This window comes from Syngnathus scovelli, chromosome 1, assembly GCF_024217435.2.
Source record: "Syngnathus scovelli strain Florida chromosome 1, RoL_Ssco_1.2, whole genome shotgun sequence".
NCBI classification, from domain to species: Eukaryota; Metazoa; Chordata; class Actinopteri; order Syngnathiformes; family Syngnathidae; genus Syngnathus; species Syngnathus scovelli.
In genome coordinates this window covers 12397356-12420133 of record NC_090847.1, presented here as the reverse complement: position 1 = coordinate 12420133, position 22778 = coordinate 12397356, and the positions used below count along the sequence as shown (strand labels likewise).

The window sequence follows — 22778 nt, the reverse complement described above, 5'->3', positions numbered from 1 at the left end:
CTAACTCACCAAGGTTGACATCTGTGAAAAGTTTCCTGACAGCTCCTTGTTCACATGTGGCGTGACAGTGTCAGCTCCATCCACACTCACCAAACTTTGACTCATGGCTTGCATATTCTTCATGTCACTTTTTCTAGAGTCAGTGGTCCTGCACACCTCATAATTGTACACGTGCGGGAGAGTCCCCGAACCCAAAGTATCTGAGTACCGAGGTGGATAGTACGGGATGACGGGCAGGTTGGAGTGGTACAGGACGCGAGACTGTCTCCACCTGTACACTTTGACTGCTATGATGAGCAGCAAGCAGGTGATGAAGAGGAAGGAGACCACAGCCAACGCCAATACTAAGTAAAAAGTCAGCTTGTCATTGTACTCCTTGTCGTGCATGCTCAAGTCAGTGAACTCTGAGAGAACCTCAGGGAAGCTGTCGGCCACCGCCACGTTCACAATGACTGTGGCTGAACGAGAGGGCTGCCCGTTGTCCTCCACCACAACAGTCAGTCTTTGCTTGACAGCATCTTTATCAGTCACTTGGCGGACAGTTCGGATTTCTCCATTGTGGAGGCCCACTTCAAACAGCGCCCTGTCCGTGGCTTTGTGTACTTGATAGGAGAGCCAGGCGTTCTGGCCAGAGTCCACATCCACGGCTACCACTTTGGTCACCAGGTAGCCCACGTCGGCCGAACGAGGCACCATTTCGGCCAGCAGCGAGCCGCCCGTCTGCACCGGGTACAGCACCTGAGGGGTGTTGTCGTTCTGGTCCTGGATCAGGATGCGAACGCTCGTGTTGCTGCTGAGGGGAGGGGAACCTCCATCTTGCGCTCTAACCACCAAGTCCACTTGTTTAATTTGCTCATAATCAAACGATCGAATGGCACTGAGAACACCGGTTTCAGAATTTAAAGAAACAAAAGTAGAAACTGGACTGCCACTTATCTGTGTGTTCTCCAAGAGATAAGATATTCTGGCGTTTTGATTCCAATCAGCATCTCGAGCAGTGACAGCAAATATGGAAATGCCTGGAGAATTATTCTCTGCCACATAAGCTAAATAAATATTCTCATCAAATATTGGTGCATTGTCATTAACGTCTGATATTCTAAGATGTAACTTTGTTGAGCTAGAAAGCGGAGGCGTTCCGAGATCCGTGGCTGTAATTGTTATGTTATATTCTGAAACAGATTCTCTATCAAAAAATTGATCTGAAATTAAATTATAATAGTTTGTCAGAGATGTCTCTAATTTAAAGGGAAATTTCCCATCAATGAAACATTTAATTTGTCCATTTCTATCAGAATCAACATCTTTTATGTTCAGAACTGCAACTGTTGTACCAGGAGGTGAATCCTCAGACAGAGGACTGGAAAATGACATTATATTAATTACTGGAGCGTTGTCATTTACGTCAATAACGTCAAATATAACTTTACTGGTCCCAGTCAATCCACCTTGATCTTTTGCTTCCACCCTCACTTCATACTTTTTGTTCTTTTCAAAGTCTATTTGACCAGAAACATAAATTTTGCCAGTGTTTTCATCAATATGAAAAACCTCTGTTGCGCCTCCTTTTGTTTGAGACAAACTGTAAGACATGAGTCCATTTGAACCGCTGTCAGCGTCTGTAGCATTTACCGTAATTACACTTGTGCCTTTCATTGTGTTTTCCATAACAGTGGCCTTATATACTGATTGGTTAAATACGGGTTCATTATCATTTACATCTAAAACATTTATTCCTATATTTACAGTACCAGATCTCTGTGGTGTTCCTCCATCAAGTGCAATTAATTTTAATGACAAACGGGGATGTCGCTCTCTGTCTAAAGGCTTTTGAAGCACCATTTCGACATATTTACTGCCATCCGGATTTGCATGCTGATTTATTATAAAATTATCGTTTGGTGACAAAATGTAATTTTGCAATGCATTTTGCCCCACATCTTGATCCTCTGCACTCTGCAGAGGAAAGCGCACTCCGACTGCAGCTGATTCACTTATTTCAAATAAGAGAGTTTTATCTTTATTTGAAAATACAGGGGCGTGATCATTAATATCCAAAACTTCAACAATTATTCTGTGCAGCTCGATCGGATTTTCTAAAATGATCTCAAAGCTGAAGCTACATGGCGTCACATCTCCGCAAAGCTCCTCTCGGTCTATTCTGTCTCTGACGACCAGTAGCCCTTTGTCTGTCTTCAGCTCCGTGTATTGTATGTTTTCTCCCGTCACGATACGCGCTCGTCCCGCTATGAGTCTCTTCATATCCAAACCGAGATCTTGCACCACGTTTCCAATCACGGATCCTTTTTTCATCTCCTCCGGAATAGAATAACGAATTTGACCCCCTACCGTGGTTACCAAACGAAGCAGAAAAATGAGCGTTCCTACTTTCCGTATCCATCCATAAAACAACCTCCATTTTGTCCGTGAGAAAGAAAGATGTCCGTCATTATCCATGATTACAAAAAAGAGAGGAGTTATGTCCTTGTAATGGATTAATACTTCGTTTACTGATCAATTCACTTCTTTCCACGCAAACCAATGTGAGGCATGAGATTGCTGTTCCTTCACTTGCCTTCACCACTAACAAAAGACAAAATCTCTTCTCGTGCCTCGTCAATAGGGAGGACTGCATGACGACAACACCGGGAAAATCATATCCAAGCCAACAGCGTCTCTTAGAGTCTAAAACGTGTAAGAACGAGTGACGCGCAACAAAAGTAATGGACACTCATAACTCTCAAAAGTAATTACAAAATTGCCCTTGCTTCGTTTAAAAATATGTACAGAAAACACCTATAAACAAAAAACATCCAAAATGAATAACGTTTTTGAAAAAAAAGACAAAACAATAATTTATTCTAATCTTCTAGTTAGCTATTCATGGGAGTGTAACAGAACAGCTTAAAAACGTTGCACCAGGTGTGATATTATTATTATTATTATTACTATTATTATTATTTATTATTATTATTAGGTAGTCGTATTTGTCAATGATTTTCCCCCAAATTATTTTTAAACTTTTTGAAGACGTCTTGCAACGATGCTGCACTGTAATGTCAAACTGAGCGACGGTGGGGCGCCTGAGCGGTCCCTAAAAAAAACCAAAAAAACCTTCCAGCGACCTTCCGTGGACAGCGACATTGCAGCTCGACGATTGGGATAACACGGAAACGTTAAATAATTATGGTTGTCAAAAGTTTAAACTGCGTATTACCACGTTAGGCTCGGTGGCGCACTGGGTAGCACGTGCGCCTCACAGTTAGGAGGGTACGGGTTCGATTCCACCTCCGGCCCTCCCTGTGTGGAGTTTGCATGTTCTCCCCGGGCCTGCGTGGGTTTCCTCCCACATCCCAAAAACATGCTTGGTAGGCCGATTGAGCACTCCAAATTGTCCCTAGGTGTGAGTGCGAGTGCGGCTAGTTGTTTGTCTCTGTGTGCCCTGCGATTGGCTGGCAACCGGTTCAGGGTGTCCCCCGCCTACTGCCCGTTGACGGCTGGGATAGGCTCCAGCACGCCCGCGACCCCCGTGGGGACGAAGCGGTTCAGAAAATGGATAGATTACCACGTTGATATATATATATATATATATATATATATATATATATATATATATATATTTTTTTTTAATTTAATTAACAATCACACCTGTATACTACATCAAATATTTGTGCTTAGAAGAGGATCCGTTTGTATGCTGGTGGTTCTATGATACGAAAATACAAACAAATATATTTTAAATAATTCACTGTTTACACTTTTATTTTGAAATTAATTTCCTTTTGAAAAACGCATTAGAATGCAGCGTTCAGAACGTCCTGCTGTGGTTATTGGACTGACACAACGTTTTAAAATGTTGATTGTAGCAACTAGGTGACTAAAACCAGCTCAGTGGCCTAGTAGTAGAGTGTCCGCCCTGAGACTGGAAGGTTGTGGGTTCAAACCCCGGCCGGGTCATACCAAAGACTATAGAAATGGGACCCATTGCCTCCCTGCTTGGCACTCAGCATTAAGGGTTGGAATTGGGGGGTTAGATCACCAAATGATTCCCGAGCGCGGCACCGCTGCTGCGCGCTGCTCCCCTCTCCCCCAGGGGATGGATCAAAAATCACATGGGGATGGGTTAAATGCAGAGGACAAATTTCACCACACCCAGATGTGTGTGTGACGATGATCATTGGGACTTTAACTTTAACTTTAAAAGAAAGCGTTTGTGACATTATTTACTGACAGTTTAAGTTATACATGCTGTTTCCGTAGCATATGGGATATTTTACAGAATGGGGTTGCTAGCCATGTCATTCCTGACCAGTTGGGGTGGGTGGAGTTGGGTTGTTAGTCCTCTCCCCTACATCTCTCCAGGAAAAGACAGATAGACTTCAACACTACGACAAGCAGGTTGCACTAAGCATAAACATCATTCAAACCAAAGTCATGCCCATCAATACCTATACACCAACACATTTAACAATAGGTGAGCAGATCCTAGAGAATACAGATGACTTCACATACCTCGGGAGTATAACTCACTATGATGGAGGAACAAGTGACAATATCCAAAACCGGATCACCAAGGCATATGCAACTTTAATAAGGCTTAAGGAAATATGGAAGACAAACCAATACAGCAACAAAACAATACTCTACTTAAGCTGAAAAGCTTGAAATTCAAATAAACAGTAGTCTTAAGCTCTATAACATGCTCTGAAATAAGAGTTTAAAATGACATTTTATATTTCCATTTACATTCAACTTATGTATCTTCTCAAAGACTATATTTTGTGTACTAAACAAGATTTCTTGACTTGTGGATTTGCAGGCCATGTGACCCCCTTGTATAATTGTGGACCCATGCTGACTGCCATGTAACAGATTAGGAATGTTGAAATATTCACTCACCAATGTTGACAACTGTGAGAAATTTCCAGACAGCTCCTTATTTCCATGTGGCAGTTCACCATCATCTCCATCCACACTCACCAAACTTTGACTAATGGCTTGCATGTTCTTCATGTCACTTTTTCTAGAGTCAGTGGTCCTGCACACCTCGTAATTGTACACATGCGGGAGGGTCCCAGTCCCCAAAGTATCCGAGTACCGCGGTGGATAGTAGGGGATGACGGGCAGGTTGGAGTGGTACAGGACGCGAGACTGTCTCCACCTGTACACTTTGACTGTGATGATGAGCAGCAAGCAAGTGATGAAGAGGAAGGAGACCACAGCCAGCGCCAAGACTAAGTAAAAAGTCAGCTTGTCATTGTACTCCTTGTCGTGCATGCTTAAGTCAGTGAACTCTGAGAGCACCTCAGGGAAGCTGTCGGCCACCGCTACGTTCACAATGACTGTGGCTGAACGAGAGGGCTGCCCGTTGTCCTCCACCACAACAGTCAGTCTTTGCTTGACAGCATCTTTATCAGTCACTTGGCGGACAGTTCGGATTTCTCCATTGTGGAGGCCCACTTCAAACAGCGCCCTGTCTGTGGCTTTGGGCACTTGATAGGAGAGCCAGGCGTTCTGGCCAGAGTCCACATCCACGGCCACCACTTTGGTCACCAGGTAGCCCACGTCGGCCGAACGAGGTACCATTTCGGCCAGCAGCGAGCCACCTGTCTGCACCGGGTACAGCACCTGAGGGGCGTTGTCGTTTTGGTCCTGGATCAGGATGCGAACGCTCGTGTTGCTGCTGAGGGGAGGGGAACCTCCATCCTGCGCTCTGACCACCAATTCAACTTGTTTGATTTGCTCATAATCAAATGATCGAACGGCACTGAGAACACCGGTTTCAGAATTTAAAGAAACAAAAGTAGAAATTGGACTGCCACTTATCTGTGTGTTCTCCAAGAGATAAGATATTCTCGCGTTTTGATTCCAATCAGCATCTCGAGCATTGACAGCAAATATGGAAATGCCTGGAGAATTATTCTCTGCCACATAAGCTAAATAAATATCTTTATCAAATATTGGTGCATTGTCATTAACGTCTGATATTCTAAGATGTAACTTTTTTGAGCTAGAAAGCGGAGGCATTCCGAAATCAGTGGCTGTAATTGTTATGTTATATTCTGAAACAGATTCTCTATCAAAAAATTGATCTGAAATTAAATTATAATAGTTTGTCAGAGATGTCTCCAATTTAAAGGGAAGTTTTCCATCTATGGAACATTTTATTTGCCCATTTTTATCAGAATCTAAATCTTTTATGTTCAGAACTGCAACTGTTGTACCAGGAGGTGAATCCTCAGACAGAGGACTGGAAAATGACTTTATATTAATTACTGGAGCGTTGTCATTTATGTCAATAACATCAAATATAACTTTACTGGTCCCAGTTAATCCACCTTGATCTTTTGCTTCCACCCTCACTTCATACTTTTTGTTCTTTTCAAAGTCTATTTGACCAGACACATAAATTTTGCCAGTGTTTTCATCAATATGAAAAACCTCTGCTGCGCTTCCTTTTGTTTGAGACAAACTGTATGTGATGAGTCCATACGGACCACTGTCTGCATCTGTAGCATTTACTGTAATTACACTCGTGCCTGTCATTGTGTCTTCCATAACAACGGCCTTATAGACTGATTGATTAAATACGGGTTCATTATCATTTGCATCTAACACATTTATTTCTATATTTACAGTGCCAGATCTCTGCGGTGTTCCTCCATCAAGTGCAATTAATTTTAATGATAAACGGGGATGTCGCTCCCTGTCCAACGGCTTCTGAAGCACCATTTCAACATATTTACTGCCATCCGGATTTGCATGCTGATTTAGGATAAAATGATCGTTTGGTGACAAAATGTAATTTTGCAATGCGTTTTGCCCCACATCTTGATCCTCTGCGCTCTTGAGAGGAAAGCGTACTCCCACTACAGCTGATTCACTTATTTCAAATAGGGGAGCTTTATCTTTATTTGAAAATATAGGGGCGTGATCATTAATATCTAAAACCTCAACAATAATTCTGTGCAGCTCGATCGGATTTTCTAAAATGATCTCAAAGCTGAAGCTGCATGGCGTCACATCTCCGCAAAGCTGCTCTCGGTCTATTCTGTCACTGACGACCAGGAGCCCTTTGTCTGTCTTCAGCTCCGTGTATTGAATGTTGTCTTCTGTCAAGATGCGAGCTCGCCCAGCTATGAGTCTCTTCATGTCCAAACCGAGATCCTGTGCCACATTTCCAATCACGGAGCCTTTCTTCATCTCTTCTGGTATAGAATAACGAATCTGACCACCTACCGTGGTAACCAAATGAAGCAAAAACATCAGCGTCACCGCTTGACGTCGCCATCCATAAAACAATCTCCATTTTGCGCACGAGAATGGGCGAGGTCCTATATTATCCATTATCAAAAAAAGAGCGACCGACCCTTGTGCATGAATCCGTTTGCTGCCCACCAATTCAACACTTAATATGAAGCCGAGACCGTTGTTCTTTCACTTGCTCGCACCGCCAACAAAAGACAGAAAATCCCCCCCAGCGTATCGCCAATAAGGAGGACTGCATGACGACACAGAACATTTATATACAGGCCAACAGCGTCTCTCAGAGTCGAAAATGTGTAAAAACAGGTGCTGCGCAGCACTCAAAACTGAAAGTAATATACAGTACGTACAGCTGAAAGCAAACTAAATCCCAGTGCGTGCAAATTTAACAACAATTATTGTGCAATAAAGCTCCACTGAAAATTGATATACAAAATATATGAAATAGAAAACATCGTCCAGTTTTAAAAACAAATGAACACTTCACCCCCCCTAAATGAATAGAAATGGAGGAAGAAATCCCTGCTCGCCTATATTACATTTGAATCTAAGAAAAAAAGGGTCATAACTAAAGTTTTAAATTAAATTGCAGCCACTGTAAAATACGAATCAATTTCATCATCACTACTGAATGAGAAAGACAAAAGCACAAATGTGTACAAAAACAATTTCAAATGAGGTTCACCAGTTATGAAATTTTAACAATGATTCTTCAAAGTTATAATCATCATCAGGCTTCGAAGTACAAGGCATTCAAATGACCATAATTAACTATCAATTAGTAATAATCATTCATCATTTACTTTATATAACTCATTGACAAGTACAAGCAAATGTACTGTAATATCAAAATGAGTTATCGTCTTGGACAGTGAGAGGCATAAATAATCTAAAACAGGCATTGGTACCATGGACAGCGCCTAAAACCTCGGAACGCAATGGAAACTTTCTTCTATTTTCGACTTAAAGAAAAAATGTGAATTTGTGATTTTTACATCAAGAGGGTAATCAAAATACTTGAGTGATTTTTCTTATCTTAATTTTAAAAACTGCTATCATTAAATATGTGTTAATTACATAAAAAACACATTCTCAAACAATGCGTCACAAACAAAAATGACATGATGCTCGAGTTCCAACAGGAACATACATTTTCAGGCAAAAAAAGCAAAACAACGAATCCTAAATATTACCCAGATTTCTTAAGTGTTTATCTTCCCGCATTGAGAATTAAGATTGATGAAAATGTCCTTGCATGTGATGTGTAAACTACAGCACTATTGTTGTTTAAATTCCAAGCAGTTTTATGTGTGAATCATTTCTTTGAACTTGTCACTTCTTTCTAAAACGTCAGATTTGTTTTCTACAAATTAAATATTTTATTGAACAATTCACTCTGAAATTCCTTAACGTTTTCTGAAAAACATGACTAAAAGCTATGTTTATGTTTAACATTATTGTTTACATACTTTCAGATAGGTTAATATTGGAATATGTGGTTCGTTTAACAGCTATAAGAGTTGGTTATGAATTCAAGACAATAGTGCGACTTGAGAACCTATTTTTCCACAAAAGTGCAGAAAGTTGAAAACAACATCAAATGAAAGAAGAGAAAATGATTGGTGAACATTTTTAACTCACCAATGTTGACATCTGCGAAAGGTCTCGTGACATTTGCATATTCTCCTGTGGCATATCAGCATCAGCTCCATCTACACTCACTAAACTTTGACTCAATGCTTGCATATTCTTCATCTCACTTTTTCTAGAGTCAGTTGTCCTGCACACCTCGTAATTGTACACGTGCGGGAGGGTCCCCGTCCCCAAAGTATCCGAGTACCGTGGTGGATAGTACGGGATGACAGGCAGGTTGGAGTGGCACAGGGCGCGAGACTGTCTCCACCTGTGCACTTTGACTGAGATGATGAGCAGCAAGCATGTGACGAAGAGGAAGGAGACCACAGCCAGTGCCAAGACTAAGTAAAAAGTCAGCTTGTCATTGTACTCCTTGTCGTACATGCTCAAGTCAGTGAACTCTGAGAGCACCTCAGGGAAACTGTCGGCCACCGCCACGTTCACAATGACTGTGGCTGAACGAGAGGGCTGCCCGTTGTCCTCCACCACAACAGTCAGTCTTTGTTTGACAGCATCTTTATCAGTCACTTGGCGGACCGTTCGGATTTCTCCATTGTGGAGGCCCACTTCAAACAGCGCCCTGTCTGTGGCCTTGTGCACTTGATAAGAGAGCCAGGCGTTCTGGCCAGAGTCCACATCCACAGCCACCACTTTTGTCACCAGGTAGCCTACGTCGGCCGAACGAGGCACCATTTCGGCCAGCATCGTGCTGCCCGTCTGCACCGGGTACAGCACCTGAGGGACGTTGTCGTTCTGGTCTTGGATCAGGATGCGAACACTCGCGTTGCTACTGAGGGGAGGGGAGCCTCCATCCTGTGCTCTGACAATAAATGTCAGCTCTTTGATTTGCTCATAGTCATATGAGCGAACAGCACTGATAACTCCGCTTTCTGTATTAACAGACACAAATTCACTAATTGGATTTCCTCCAATTTCACTCTGCTCCAACATGTAGGAGACACGAGCATTCTGATTTTCATCCAGGTCTTTGGCAATCACTCTTAAAACAGAAATTCCTGGCGAGTTGTTTTCTGCAATGTTTGCCCTATAAATGCTGACCGGAAACACTGGAGCGTTGTCATTTACGTCTGACACTTTCAAATTAAAAGTTATTTTTGTGGAGAGTGGAGTTGAGCCGGTATCCGACGCAACAATTGTTATGTTATATTCTGACACACTTTCACGATCTAAATTTGCGTCAGTCAGCAATGCAAAATAATTTCTCACATTGGATTTGATCCTAAATGGAACGCGGCCTTCAATCGCGCACCTCACGTGACCATTTTCACCAGAATCCAAGTCTTTTACATTGATGATACCAATAGTGGCGCCGACGGGGGAATCTTCTGACACAGGACTAGTAAAGGACATTACATTTATGACCGGAGCATTATCATTTAAATCAATTATTTCTATTTCGACTTTTGTGGACTCAGTAAGCCCACCTTCATCTTTCGCTTCAACCATGAACTGTATTGTTTTGTCTTTTTCATAATCTATTTGTTTTGCTATAGCAATGCCCCCTGTCAACTCATTAATAAGAAATAAATCCGCTATTGCAGCTTTTGATTTTGAAAATGAGTATGTTACTTTTCCATTCGAGCCGCTGTCAGCATCTGTGGCATTGACGGTCAAAACGTGTGTGCCTTTTGGTGTATTTTCATTCACTTTAGCTTTATATAAAGTTTGATTGAAAACGGGAGCATTATCATTCGCATCTAAAATTATAATTTCTATATTTACTGTTCCTGATCTCTGTGGATTTCCGCCGTCTACTGCCAATAATTTTAAGGCGAGTCGCGGCCGTGCTTCTCTATCTAAAGCTTTCTGAAGCACCATTTCTACATGTTTTTCTACCCCAGGACTGGCGTGTTGTTTTAAAAGAAAATTATCACTCGGGGTTAAACTGTAGCTTTGCAAGCCGTTCACACCCTCATCAGCGTCATACGCACTTTCCAAAACAAAACGGGAGCCAAGCGCAGCAGACTCACTGATTTCAAATTCTAAATGTCTATTTTCAAAAGTGGGAGCATTGTCATTTACGTCTAACACTTCGATGGTCACGGGATGCAATTCCATGGGGCTTTCCAATAAAATCTCAAAGGTGAAGCTGCACGGCGTCACATCTCCACACAGCTGCTCTCGATCTATCCTCTCGTGGACAACCAGAAGCCCTTTGTCCGCCCTCAGCTCGGCGTACTGGACGTTGTCCCCTGTCACGATGCGGGCCCGCCCAGAACGGAGTCTTTTCAGATCCAAACCGAGATCTTGGGCCACATTTCCAATGAGCGAGCCTTTTTTCATCTCCTCTGGGACTGAGTAGCGGATTTGTGCCCGCGTTACATTGAGAAAAAAACACCAAAAGACAAAGAGGGAGGCCGCCCGTCGCCATATTCCACGACGGTTTGGATGAATATCCTTCCACTCCATATTAAAAGAAAATTATTCCAATGAAGTGAACGGATCGAAAAAATGACGAGGCACAATATCAGCCGATTTTAGCTCATGTGTTGTACGTTGTTCATGCACAGCTCTCCTGTGCCGAATGGCAGCTACAGAGGAGGGAGCCGCACTTCAACAGAGCACGAAATATCCATTTACCATGTAACGGCGCCCCTTAGAGTCCGATATGTGAAATGTATCCAGTTGAATTAAAGTACTCAATGCACAAACTCAATGCACAAACATAAACATTGTATAGCTTAATTAAAAATGACTTTACTAAATTCACACAAAAAGACAACACACAATTAATTAGCCCTGTTTTAAGTTGCAACATACACAACCAGTCAATCATCGCACTTGCAGGAGTGTAGTTAAGTAATATAAGTGATAGAAATAATGATTTTTAAATTCAGCGTGAGAGCTGTTCAACAATTCCAGTGAAGTTGCCTTCAGCACCACGGACAGAGATAAAGCCATGCATGGCGCCACTTGCTCACTTTGGGTCAACGTGCAAACTCCACACAGGGAGGGCTGGAGCCAAAAGTCAACCCACAAGCTCTGTGAGGTGGACATGTAAGCTGCTGCACCACCATGCAGCTCTACATGATACTCATTTGATGTAAAATATAAATGGGTGTATTATACACTAGTGGCAACAATTAATCTTTTTTCAATTGTTCAGTGACATCATATCTTGACTATAAATACATTAGCCCGTTTTAGCATTTGAACGAATTCCATAGCATGTGGGCATAAGTCCACCAATTTCAAAATTAGAGCCATGTACTCATAGTACTTCAAAGTTTGGAAAAAACATGTGAAAATCATCGCAAATGAAGAAGTGATGTAACATCTGAAACAAACATTTCTGTCTAGGATGATTAAGTGACTTTCAAGTCTAAGTAATGGAAAATAACCACCAATTTGGGTGGACTGTACAGACTGTATCTTTTGAGGAAAATTGTGCATGATTAAAGGTTATGGTTTACTTTAGAAATATGGATTACAAACTGGGATTAAAGGGGCCTTAAAAATCTTGAACAAGAAACTCCTCAGCCGGATTTGTGACAAGTCTGACAACTCCCGAATAGGTTACAAACGACAACACCAAGGAAACAAGTGAGGGACTCAAGAAGAAGCACTTTGAAAACGTTCACAAATTTATATTTCTACGTTTCAATGGGAGAAGAAAACCACTATTGAGTAACATAATTTTCAAGAGGTTATTAACTTTACAAATCATCATGGAACAAATAACCTATTACTTCACACACTTTTCACTACAAAAACGTAAATACTATGATTTGACAATGATATATTTTTAAATCCTGGGAGCAGCATACGCATGAAAAGGGATGCAACTCACACGACCTGAACCTGGCAATTGTGAGACTTAGCAGTGAAAAAAACACATTGAAAAGTCAAAAAGGTGACTCACCAAGGTTGACATCTGTGAGATGTTTCCTGATATCTGATTGTTGTCATTCATTATATCAGCATCAGCTCCATCCACACTCACTAAACTCTGACTCATGCCTTGCATGTTCTTCATGTCACTTTTTCTGGAATCAGTGGTCTTGCACACCTCGTAATTGTACACATGCGGGAGGGTCCCCGTCCCCAAAGTATCCGAGTACCGAGGTGGATAATACGGGATGACGGGCAGGTTGGAGTGGTACAGGATGCGAGACTGTCGCCACCTGTGCACTTTGACTGCGATGATGAGCAGCAAGCTGGTGACGAAGAGGAAGGAGACCACAGCCAGCGCCAAGACTAAGTAAAATGTCAGCTTGTCATTGTACTCCTTATCGTCCATGTTCAAGTCAGTGAACTCTGAGAGCACCTCAGGGAAGCTGTCGGCCACCGCCACGTTCAAAATGACTGTAGCTGAACGAGAAGGCTGCCCGTTGTCCTCCACCACAACAGTTAGTCTTTGTTTGACAGCATCTTTATCAGTCACTTGGCGGACCGTTCGGATTTCTCCATTGTGGAGGCCCACTTCAAACAGCGCCCTGTCTGTGGCCTTGGGCACTTGATAAGAGAGCCAGGCGTTCTGGCCAGAGTCCACATCCACGGCCACCACTTTGGTCACCAGGTAGCCTACGTCGGCCGAACGAGGCACCATTTCGGCCAGCATCGTGCTGCCCGTCTGCACCGGGTACAGCACCTGAGGGGCATTGTCGTTCTGGTCCTGGATTAGGATGTGAACTGTGGCCACAGAACTCAGCGGAGGAGATCCAGAGTCGCGGACAGTCACGTTAAATTCAAAGGACTTGATTTGTTCATAATCAAATGATCTGACTGCGTGGATGACACCATTCTCAGAATTGATGGAAACAAAAGAGGACACAGCTACTCCATTAACTTCTTTCTCCTCCAGGAAGTAAGACACTCGGGCATTCTGGCCCCAGTCTGCATCACTCGCACTGACAGCAAACACGGAAAAACCGGGAGAGTTGTTCTCTGGTAACGTTTTACTGTAATCTGACTGATGGAATTTGGGCGGGTTGTCGTTTACATCTGATATTTTAACGTTGATATTTTTATAACTAGACAGAGGTGGAGAGCCTTGGTCGGACACTGTTATGGTCACATTGTATTCAGGGACACTTTCCCGGTCTAAGAAGTTTTCAGTGACTATGGTGTAGTATCCTGTTAATGAAGACTCAATTCTAAAAGGGATGTCGGTGTTAACGGAACACTTTACGACGCCGTTGACATCAGAGTCTTCATCATTTACGTTAAACACAGCTACAGTCGTACCTGGGGGAGAATCCTCAGGTATGGACTGAGAAAAGGACATTAATTTAATAGTGGGGACATTATCATTCTCATCAATTATGTTAATAAATACTTTACATGTATCTGTATATCCTCCATGATCTCTAGCCTGAACATTTAACTGATAAGACTTCAATTTTTCAAAATCCAATTCACCTAAAACTTTAATTTCTCCTGTTTTGCTATTTACACTAAACAACTGTTCTGTTCCTTTGGTGGCACGTGTGGAAAACGTGACGTCACCATTTAGGCCCGAATCAGCATCATTTGCACTAACAGTCGTGATCAATGTTCCTGAAGGTGAATTTTCAGGCACATCTACCTTATAAACAGGTTGAGTGCACACTGGGGCATTATCATTTGCATCTAGAACAGCAATTTCAATTCTTACTGTCCCTGATCTGTGTGGCTCCCCACCATCTGATGCAATCAACATGAGAATGAGACTCTCTTCTTTTTCTCGGTCTAAAGTCTTCTGCAAAACCATTTCCATGAATTTTGCTCCATCTGGTTGGCTTTGTATTTCCAATTTAAAATGATCTGATGGTTTAAGAAGGTATTTATATATATCATTAATACCAACATCAGAATCATCCGCATTTTCGAGTGAAAAACGAGAGCCCACAGCAACATTTTCAGTTATTTTGAAATTAATTTCTGATTGTGGGAAGGACGGACTGTTGTCATTAATGTCCACAACCTCCACTGTTACTCGATAAAGCTGGATGGGATTTTCTAAAATGATGTCAAAAGTGAAGCTGCAAGGCGTCGTCTTACCACAAAGCTCCTCTCGGTCGATGCGCTCTTTAATTACAAGTGTGCCTTTGTCTCGCTTTAAATCAACATACTGTCTATCTTCTTTTGTAATGATACGAGCTTTACCTGCCACTAGTCTGCCAACATCCAAGCCCAAATCTCTCGCGATGTTTCCAACAAAAGAGCCTTCCGCCTGCTCCTCCGGTATGGAATAGCGAGCCTGTCCAGTCACGGAGCCCAGCTCGCAGAGACAAAGAATCACAAACAGTGTGCGCCATCGGCCTCTGACAGCGCGCATCCGCATAAAATCCATCGTGTATTCCAAAATAACAAGATCACTTTTTCAAGTAAAACCAACGCCCACTCAAAAACGTCTTGAACAAACGAGACTCCAAAGAAAATGTGCCTCTTCAAAATACCACTGGACCGTCGTGTTTATGAGCAATGACGCTCTAAAATGAGCTCAAGAGGAGGACTCCTGCGCGGACGCGTTTCATTCTCACTCAATGACGTGTCACCAGCGGCGCTCAGAGTATTTTCACCGAACTACACCTCTAATTTTTTCGCCCTTTCTCAACTTAGAGACCGCACAAAGCATATTGATAGAGGGCCCTATAAATTATGATATTACATGCAAAGAATAAAAACAAGTTTTACAAGTAATTTTTGGAAAAAATCAAATAATATTTCCCATATTATGACAGTATTAGTTAAATTTGCTAATGAAGGACAACAGACAATATAAAAAACTTTCGTATAAAATCATTGATAAGCCTGATTTTTAACAACATAATCAACAAAACAATTTAGTCCTTTAATATACAAAGGCTGATGTTATTATTGTGTGCAGACTACGTTTTTTTTAAATTATGAGCATATTTTGGGTTGAAAATCCAATCAAATTTTAAGATTACAATCATGAAACTTTACTACAAAATCATACTAGAATCTACGTAGTAGTATCTAGTAACTAGATGCATATAACCGATTGAAATATTGTATATGGAGCCATATTGTTTTGTGTAATTAATAGTAACAACAATAATAATAGTAATAATAATAATAACAATAATAAAAATATTATTATTATAACAATAATACTATTCAATTAAAATAAGTTCATATAAGTATTAATTAATAGATTCAAAGTGTTCCAATCAAATAAGCAATTAAAGCCAGCAACGCTTTCAGCACCAAGGACAGCAACATTGGCCGTCGACCTCCAGAGAATATAAAAAAAAACATCGCAAAGGTAAGCATTTTTGTTAATGATGTTGTACGCGATCTACATGTTCACTATAATACAATCTATTTATCTATTAAATTTGACAATAATTGGGTAAAACTAATAAATAAAATATATTATATACTATTTCAGAAACTGATATGGTGTATTGAATTAAAAACAAGGAATTTCTGGCAGCAACTCAAGGGGACCAATACCTTCACATCTTCATAGAGTTTTGACCCACTATGTAGCCAAGTAAAAATATATGTACTTTAAAAAGGAAAATGCAATCACACATCCACAGCCACATCTTTTGAAAACATATCCTGCTTATGCTAAAAGTTGGAGATATATAATGAAAACAAAATCGGCAAACAGCAAATGGGAAAGATGGTGAAACACTTAACTCACCAAAGTTGACATCTGTGAAAAGTTTCCAGACAGCTCCTTCGTCACATGCAGCATGTCAGCATCAGCTCCATCCACACTCACCAAACTTTCACTCACAGCTTGCATGTTCTTCATGTCACTTTTTCTAGAGTCAGTGGTCCTGCACACCTCATAATTGTACACGTGCGGGAGGGTCCCCGTCCCCAAAGTATCCGAGTACCGAGGTGGATAATACGGGATGACGGGCAGGTTGGAGTGGTACAGGACGCGAGACTGCCTCCACCTGTACACTTTGACAGCTATGATGAGCAGCAAGCAGGTGACGAACAGGAAGGAGACCACAGCCAGTGCCAAGACCAAGTAAAAAGTCAGCTTGTCATTGTACTCCTTGTCATGCATGCTCAAGTCTGTGAACTCCGAGAGCACCTCAGGGAAGCTGTCGGCCACTGCCACGTTCACAATGACTGTGGCTGAACGAGAGGGCTGCCCGTTGTCCTCCACCACAACAGTCAGTCTTTGTTTGACAGCATCTTTATCATTCACTTGGCGGACTGTTCGGATCTCTCCATTGTGGAGGCCCACTTCAAACAGCGCCCTGTCCGTGGCTTTGTGCACTTGATAGGAGAGCCAAGCATTCTGGCCAGAGTCCACATCCACGGCCACCACTTTGGTCACCAGGTAGCCCACGTCTGCTGAACGGGGCACCATTTCGGCCAGCAGCGAGCCGCCCGTCAGGACCGGGTACAGCACCTGAGGGGCGTTGTCATTCTGGTCCTGGATCAGGATGCGAACGCTGACGTTGCTGCTGAGGGGAGGGGAACCTCCATCTTGTGCCCTGACCACCAAGTCCACTTGTTTAATTTGCTCATAATCAAAAGAGCGAACTGCGTGTATTGTTCCACTTTGTGCATTTATAGAAACATAGTCTGACACTGGAGACCCACCGATATTTGCATCCTCAAAAATGTATGAAATGCGAGCGTTTTGACTATCATCGGGGTCTTTAGCATTAAGAGTCATAATAGAAATGCCAGGAGTATTATTTTCTGAGATAATCGCGCTGTAAGCAGCACGTGAAAAAAACGGCGCATTGTCGTTGACGTCAGAGACTTTCAAATGAAAACTTTTTTTAGCCCACAGAGAAGGAAATCCTGCGTCTGTGGCAATAACAGTTATGTTATATTCTGACACACTTTCACGATCTAAAGGCGCATCTGTTAATAAGGTGTAATAATTTCTCAAATTGGATTTAATTTTGAAAGGCGAATTTTGCTCAATTCTACAAGTCACCTGTCCATTTTCAGCCGAATCAATGTCTTTAACGTTAATGATACCAACAGTTGTCCCAGGAGGGGAATCCTCTGACACAGGACTTGTGAAAGACATCACGCTCATCGTGGGAGCGTTGTCATTTACATCAGTGACGTCAACCATTACTTTGCATGAGTCCGTCAATCCTCCCTGGTCCTTTGCGTCTATTCTCAGCTCGTATTTCTTATTTTTCTCAAAATCAATAGCGCCCTTCACAGAAATAACACCACTCTTTTCATTAATGGCAAACACATCACGCATGCTGCTGTCCATGTCTGAAAAATGATAAGTCACTAGGCTATTAGACCCAAAGTCTGCGTCAGTGGCATTAACAGTGACGACAAAATGGCCGAGGGCAGCATTCTCCATTACGGCAGCTTTGTACACGGATTGGTTGAATACAGGCGCGTTATCGTTCGCATCAAGAACAATAATATTAATATTCACTGTACCAGACCTTTGTGGGTTGCCGCCGTCCACTGCTATTAATTTTAAAGACAAACTGGGGAGCGTTTCCCTGTCCAGCGGCTTCTGAAGCACCATCTCCGCATAATTCTTGCCATCTGTATTTGAATGCTGCTTCAGCACGAAATAACCATTCTCTGTTAACAAATATTCCCGCAGGCTATTGAGACCCACGTCTGGGTCCTCGGCACTTGTGAGGGAAAATCGAGCGCCAGTGTTTGCAATTTCACTGATTTCAAAACGAATTTCGTTTCTTTTGAACGTCGGCGAGTGGTCATTTATGTCTGTAATTTCAACAGTCACGTGATGGAGCTCCGTGGGGTTTTCCAAAATCACCTCAAAGCTGAAACTGCACGGCGTCACATCTCCACAAAGCTGCTCCCGGTCGATCCTCTCATTCACCACCAGAGTCCCTTTGTTTGCCAAAAGCTTGGTGTACTCGACGCTCTCCCCCGTCACGATGCGGGCCCGCCCGGACAACAGCCTCTTCACATCCAAACCGAGGTCTTGTGCTACGTTTCCAATCACAGAGCCTTTTTTCATCTCCTCCGGAATTGAATACCTTATATTTCCGTCGACCGATGGGATGAAGAAAAGGAGAAATGACAGATGCCAGCAGACGATGTGCCGTTTTCTATCCAATGTCCTGGGAGGGATTCCGTTTGCCATCGTAAAATATACCCCTCAAAATTATCCCAATAAAAGATGCGTTGCCTAGATTTATAATTAAAGTCCTAAACAAAGGAAAACAATGGGTTTATACCCCCTCAGACAACAAGCGAGTGAGAGCGAGTCCGTGTCTCTCGCCGCCAGCCCAAATGATGCACACCGCCCCACTTCCCCTCATAGTCCTCACTAGTAAGAAGATAGAGTGGAATACAGACCCACCGATGATTTGACCTACAGCGTCCCTCTGAGTTCAAATTGAGTAATGCAACTTATTTTCTCATCAATGCTGTATGATGCTTGTGCTTGTATCAAATTCATGCTTAAACTAAGATTAAAAACACCACATCTAAGGAAATGATTAATGTGGCAGTTTTGATGAGACAAAATTTAAAAAAATGCTTGATTATCACAAATCAGTAAAAATGTATTAATGTTGATTTCAGTTATTTGGTTTATTTCAAATTGACGTACATTTTATTAATAAATCGGGAAGCTTACGGAATATATTTTATATGTAATTTGGATTTTTTTTGCAATTTTTGGTATTGACGTTGTGATGATGAAAAACTGTTCACTGAAAAAAAAAACATGCCAAGTGAAATTCAGACTGTGGTGCTAAAACTGCAAGACTTGGGAAATTCAAAGAAAAAAAATATCACTCAAAAATGGAAACAAACCACAAGTAAAAGTGATTACAACCAAATAAGTTCCAGAATAAACGTTGTCAGTTTGAATTGCACGAAACACTATGACAATGGGTCATCCAACATGACATGGCATGAAGAAGGAATTAAGACCACTAAAAAAAATTATTTTATAGTAATTGGTGATGAGATTCCTGTCATTGTGACAATAAAACAGCTATATTAGTTTCAGACTGTAGAAGGAAACATCCAATAACTGATTCACTAGGCTTGCTTTTTCGTTATGGAGTTTTACTCATAAAAATAAAAATCTCAAGCAGTATAGAGACCAGTGAGGAGAGACTAACGTTCTCCTGTGAGGCTGTGAAAGTGATCAGATTAAAACAAAAAATAAGAGCAAAATAATACTGAGAACTTTCACTCACCAAGGTTGACATCTGTGAGAAGTGTCCTGACAACTCCTTGTTCACATGTGGTGTTTCACCATTATCTCCATCCACACTCACTAAACTTTGACTCATGGCTTGCATGTTCTTCATGTCACTTTTTCTTGAGTCAGCGGTCCTGGACACCTCGTAATTGTACACGTGCGGGAGGGTCCCAGTTCCCAAAGTATCGGAGTAACGAGGCGGATAGTACGGAATGACGGGCAGGTTGGAGTGGTACAGGACGCGAGACTGTCTCCACCTGTACACTTTGACTGCGATGATGAGCAGCAAACAGGTGACGAAGAGGAAGGACACCACAGCCAGCGCCAAGACTAAGTAAAAAGTCAGCCTGTCATTGTACTCCTTGTCCTGCATGCTCAAGTCAGTGAACTCTGAGAGCACCTCAGGGAAGCTGTCGGCCACCGCCACGTTGACAATGACTGTGGCTGAACGAGAGGGCTGCCCGTTGTCCTCCACTACAACAGTCAGTCTTTGTTTGACAGCATCTTTATCAGTCACTTGGCGGACAGTTCGGATTTCTCCATTGTGGAGGCCCACTTCAAACAGCGCCCTGTCCGTCGCTTTGTGGATTTGATAGGAGAGCCAGGCGTTCTGGCCAGAGTCCACGTCCACGGCCACCACTTTGGTAACCAGATAGCCTACGTCGGCCGAACGAGGCACCATTTCGGCCAGCAGTGAGCCGCCCGTCTGCACCGGGTACAACACCTGAGGCGTGTTGTCGTTCTGGTCCTGGATCAGGATGCGAACGCTTACATTGCTGCTGAGGGGAGGGGAACCTCCATCCTGCGCTCTGACAATAAATATGAGCTCTTTGATTTGCTCGTAGTCATATGAGCGGACTGCACTCATAACTCCACTTTCTGCATTAACGGACACAAATTCACTGATTGGACTTCCTCCGATTTCACTCTGCTCCAACATGTAAGAGACACGAGCATTCTGATTTTCATCCGGGTCTTTGGCAATCACTCTTAAAACAGAAACTCTTGGGGAGTTGTTTTCTTCAATGTTTGCGCTATAAATGCTGACCGGGAAAACAGGAGCATTGTCATTTATGTCTGACACTTTCAAATTAAAAGTTTTTTTTGTGGAAAGGGGAGGCGAGCCACCATCTGACGCCACAATTGTTATGTTGTATTCTGACAGACTTTCACGATCCAAATTTGCGTCAGTCACCAATGCAAAATAATTTCTCACATTGGATTTAATCCTAAATGGAATGCGGCCTTCAATCGCGCACCTGACGTGACCATTTTCACCAGAATCCAAGTCTTTTACATTAATGATACCAATAGTGGCACCAACGGGCGAATCTTCTGACACGGGACTGGTGAAGGACATTACATTTATGGCTGGAACATTATCATTTAAATCAATAACTTCTATTTCGACTTTTGTAGAGTCACTCAACCCACCCTGATCTTTAGCTTCCACCATGAATTCTATTGTTTTGTATTTTTCATAATCAATTTGCTTAGCTACAGATATGCACCCTGTCGCCTCGTCAATCTGAAACAAATCTGTTATTCCTGGTTTTGATTTTGAAAATGAGTACGTTATTTGTGCATTTGACCCACTATCAGCATCCGTGGCATTTACAGTTAGAACGTGTGTGTCTTTTAGTGCGTTTTCAATTAATTTAGCTGTATACGAAGTTTGATTAAAAACGGGAGCGTTATCATTAATATCTTGAATGTTAATGTCAATAATTACTGTACCCGATCTTTGTGGATTCCCACCATCTACAGCCACTAATTTTAAAGAGAGTTGCGGCTGTTCTTCTCTGTCCAAAGCTTTCTGAAGCACCATTTCTGCATGTTTACTGCTCCCAGGGCTTATGTGTTGTTTTAAAACAAAATTATCACTCGGGGTTAAAATGTAGCTCTGTAGGCTGTTTGCGCCCACATCAGCGTCATACGCACTCTCCAAAACAAAACGGGAGCCAAGCGCTGCCAATTCACTTATTTCAAATTCTAAATGTCTATTTTGAAAAGTGGGAGCATTGTCATTTACGTCTAACACTTCGATGGTCACGGGATGCAATTCCATGGGGCTTTCCAATAAGATCTCAAAGGTGAAGCTGCACGGCGTCACGTCTCCACACAGCTGCTCTCGATCTATCCTCTCGTGGACAACCAAGAGCCCTTTGTCCGCCCTCAGCTCGGCGTACTGGACGTTGTCCCCTGTCACGATGCGGGCCCGCCCAGAACGGAGTCTTTTCAGATCCAAACCGAGATCCTGGGCCACATTTCCGATAAGCGATCCTTTTTTCATCTCCTCTGGGACTGAGTAGCGGATTTGCGCCAGCGTTGCATTTAGAAAAACACACCAAAAGACAAAGAGGGAGGCCGCTCGTCGCCATATTCCAACACGGTTTGGATGAATATATTTCCACTCCATTTTAAAAGAAAATTATTCTAATGAAGTGAACGGATCGAAAAATGACGAGGCACATATAATATAATAATATAATATTAGCCTATTTTAGCTCAATTGTTGTACGTTGTTCACGCACGGCTCTCCTGTGCCGAATGGCAGCTTCAGAGCAGGGAGCCGCACCAAATCACGGAGCAGGCAACATCTATTTTACATGTAACAGCGCCCCTTAGAGTCCGTTATGTGAAATGTGTAAAGTTAGTCTAATATGGTAGACATGACTGAAATAAAAAAAAAATAAAGAAATGAAACATTGTATGCCTTGATTTAAAAAAAAAAAACACGTTGAAAGTCAGATAAGGA

The 22778-nt window shown here is 42.2% G+C and overlaps 1 protein-coding gene across 26 annotated transcripts in view; it reads right to left on the bottom strand.

Moving 5' to 3' along the window:
- Positions 1-22778, bottom strand: part of LOC125988574 (protocadherin gamma-C5) — a 239431-nt gene that overhangs the window by 100414 nt on the left and 116239 nt on the right. The window contains exon 1 of one of the 26 annotated variants that reach the window (XM_068650658.1): positions 20016-22672. The exons of 22 other annotated variants lie outside the window; for them this stretch is intronic. In XM_068650658.1, the coding sequence (XP_068506759.1) occupies positions 20016-22439 (2424 nt within the window). In that variant the 5' untranslated portion in view covers positions 22440-22672. Of the gene's footprint in view, positions 1-9; positions 2954-8907; positions 12753-16522; positions 19308-20015; positions 22673-22778 lie in introns of those variants that run through there. 3 more of the 26 variants (XM_068650661.1, XM_068650657.1, XM_068650651.1) reach the window with 3 other exon arrangements.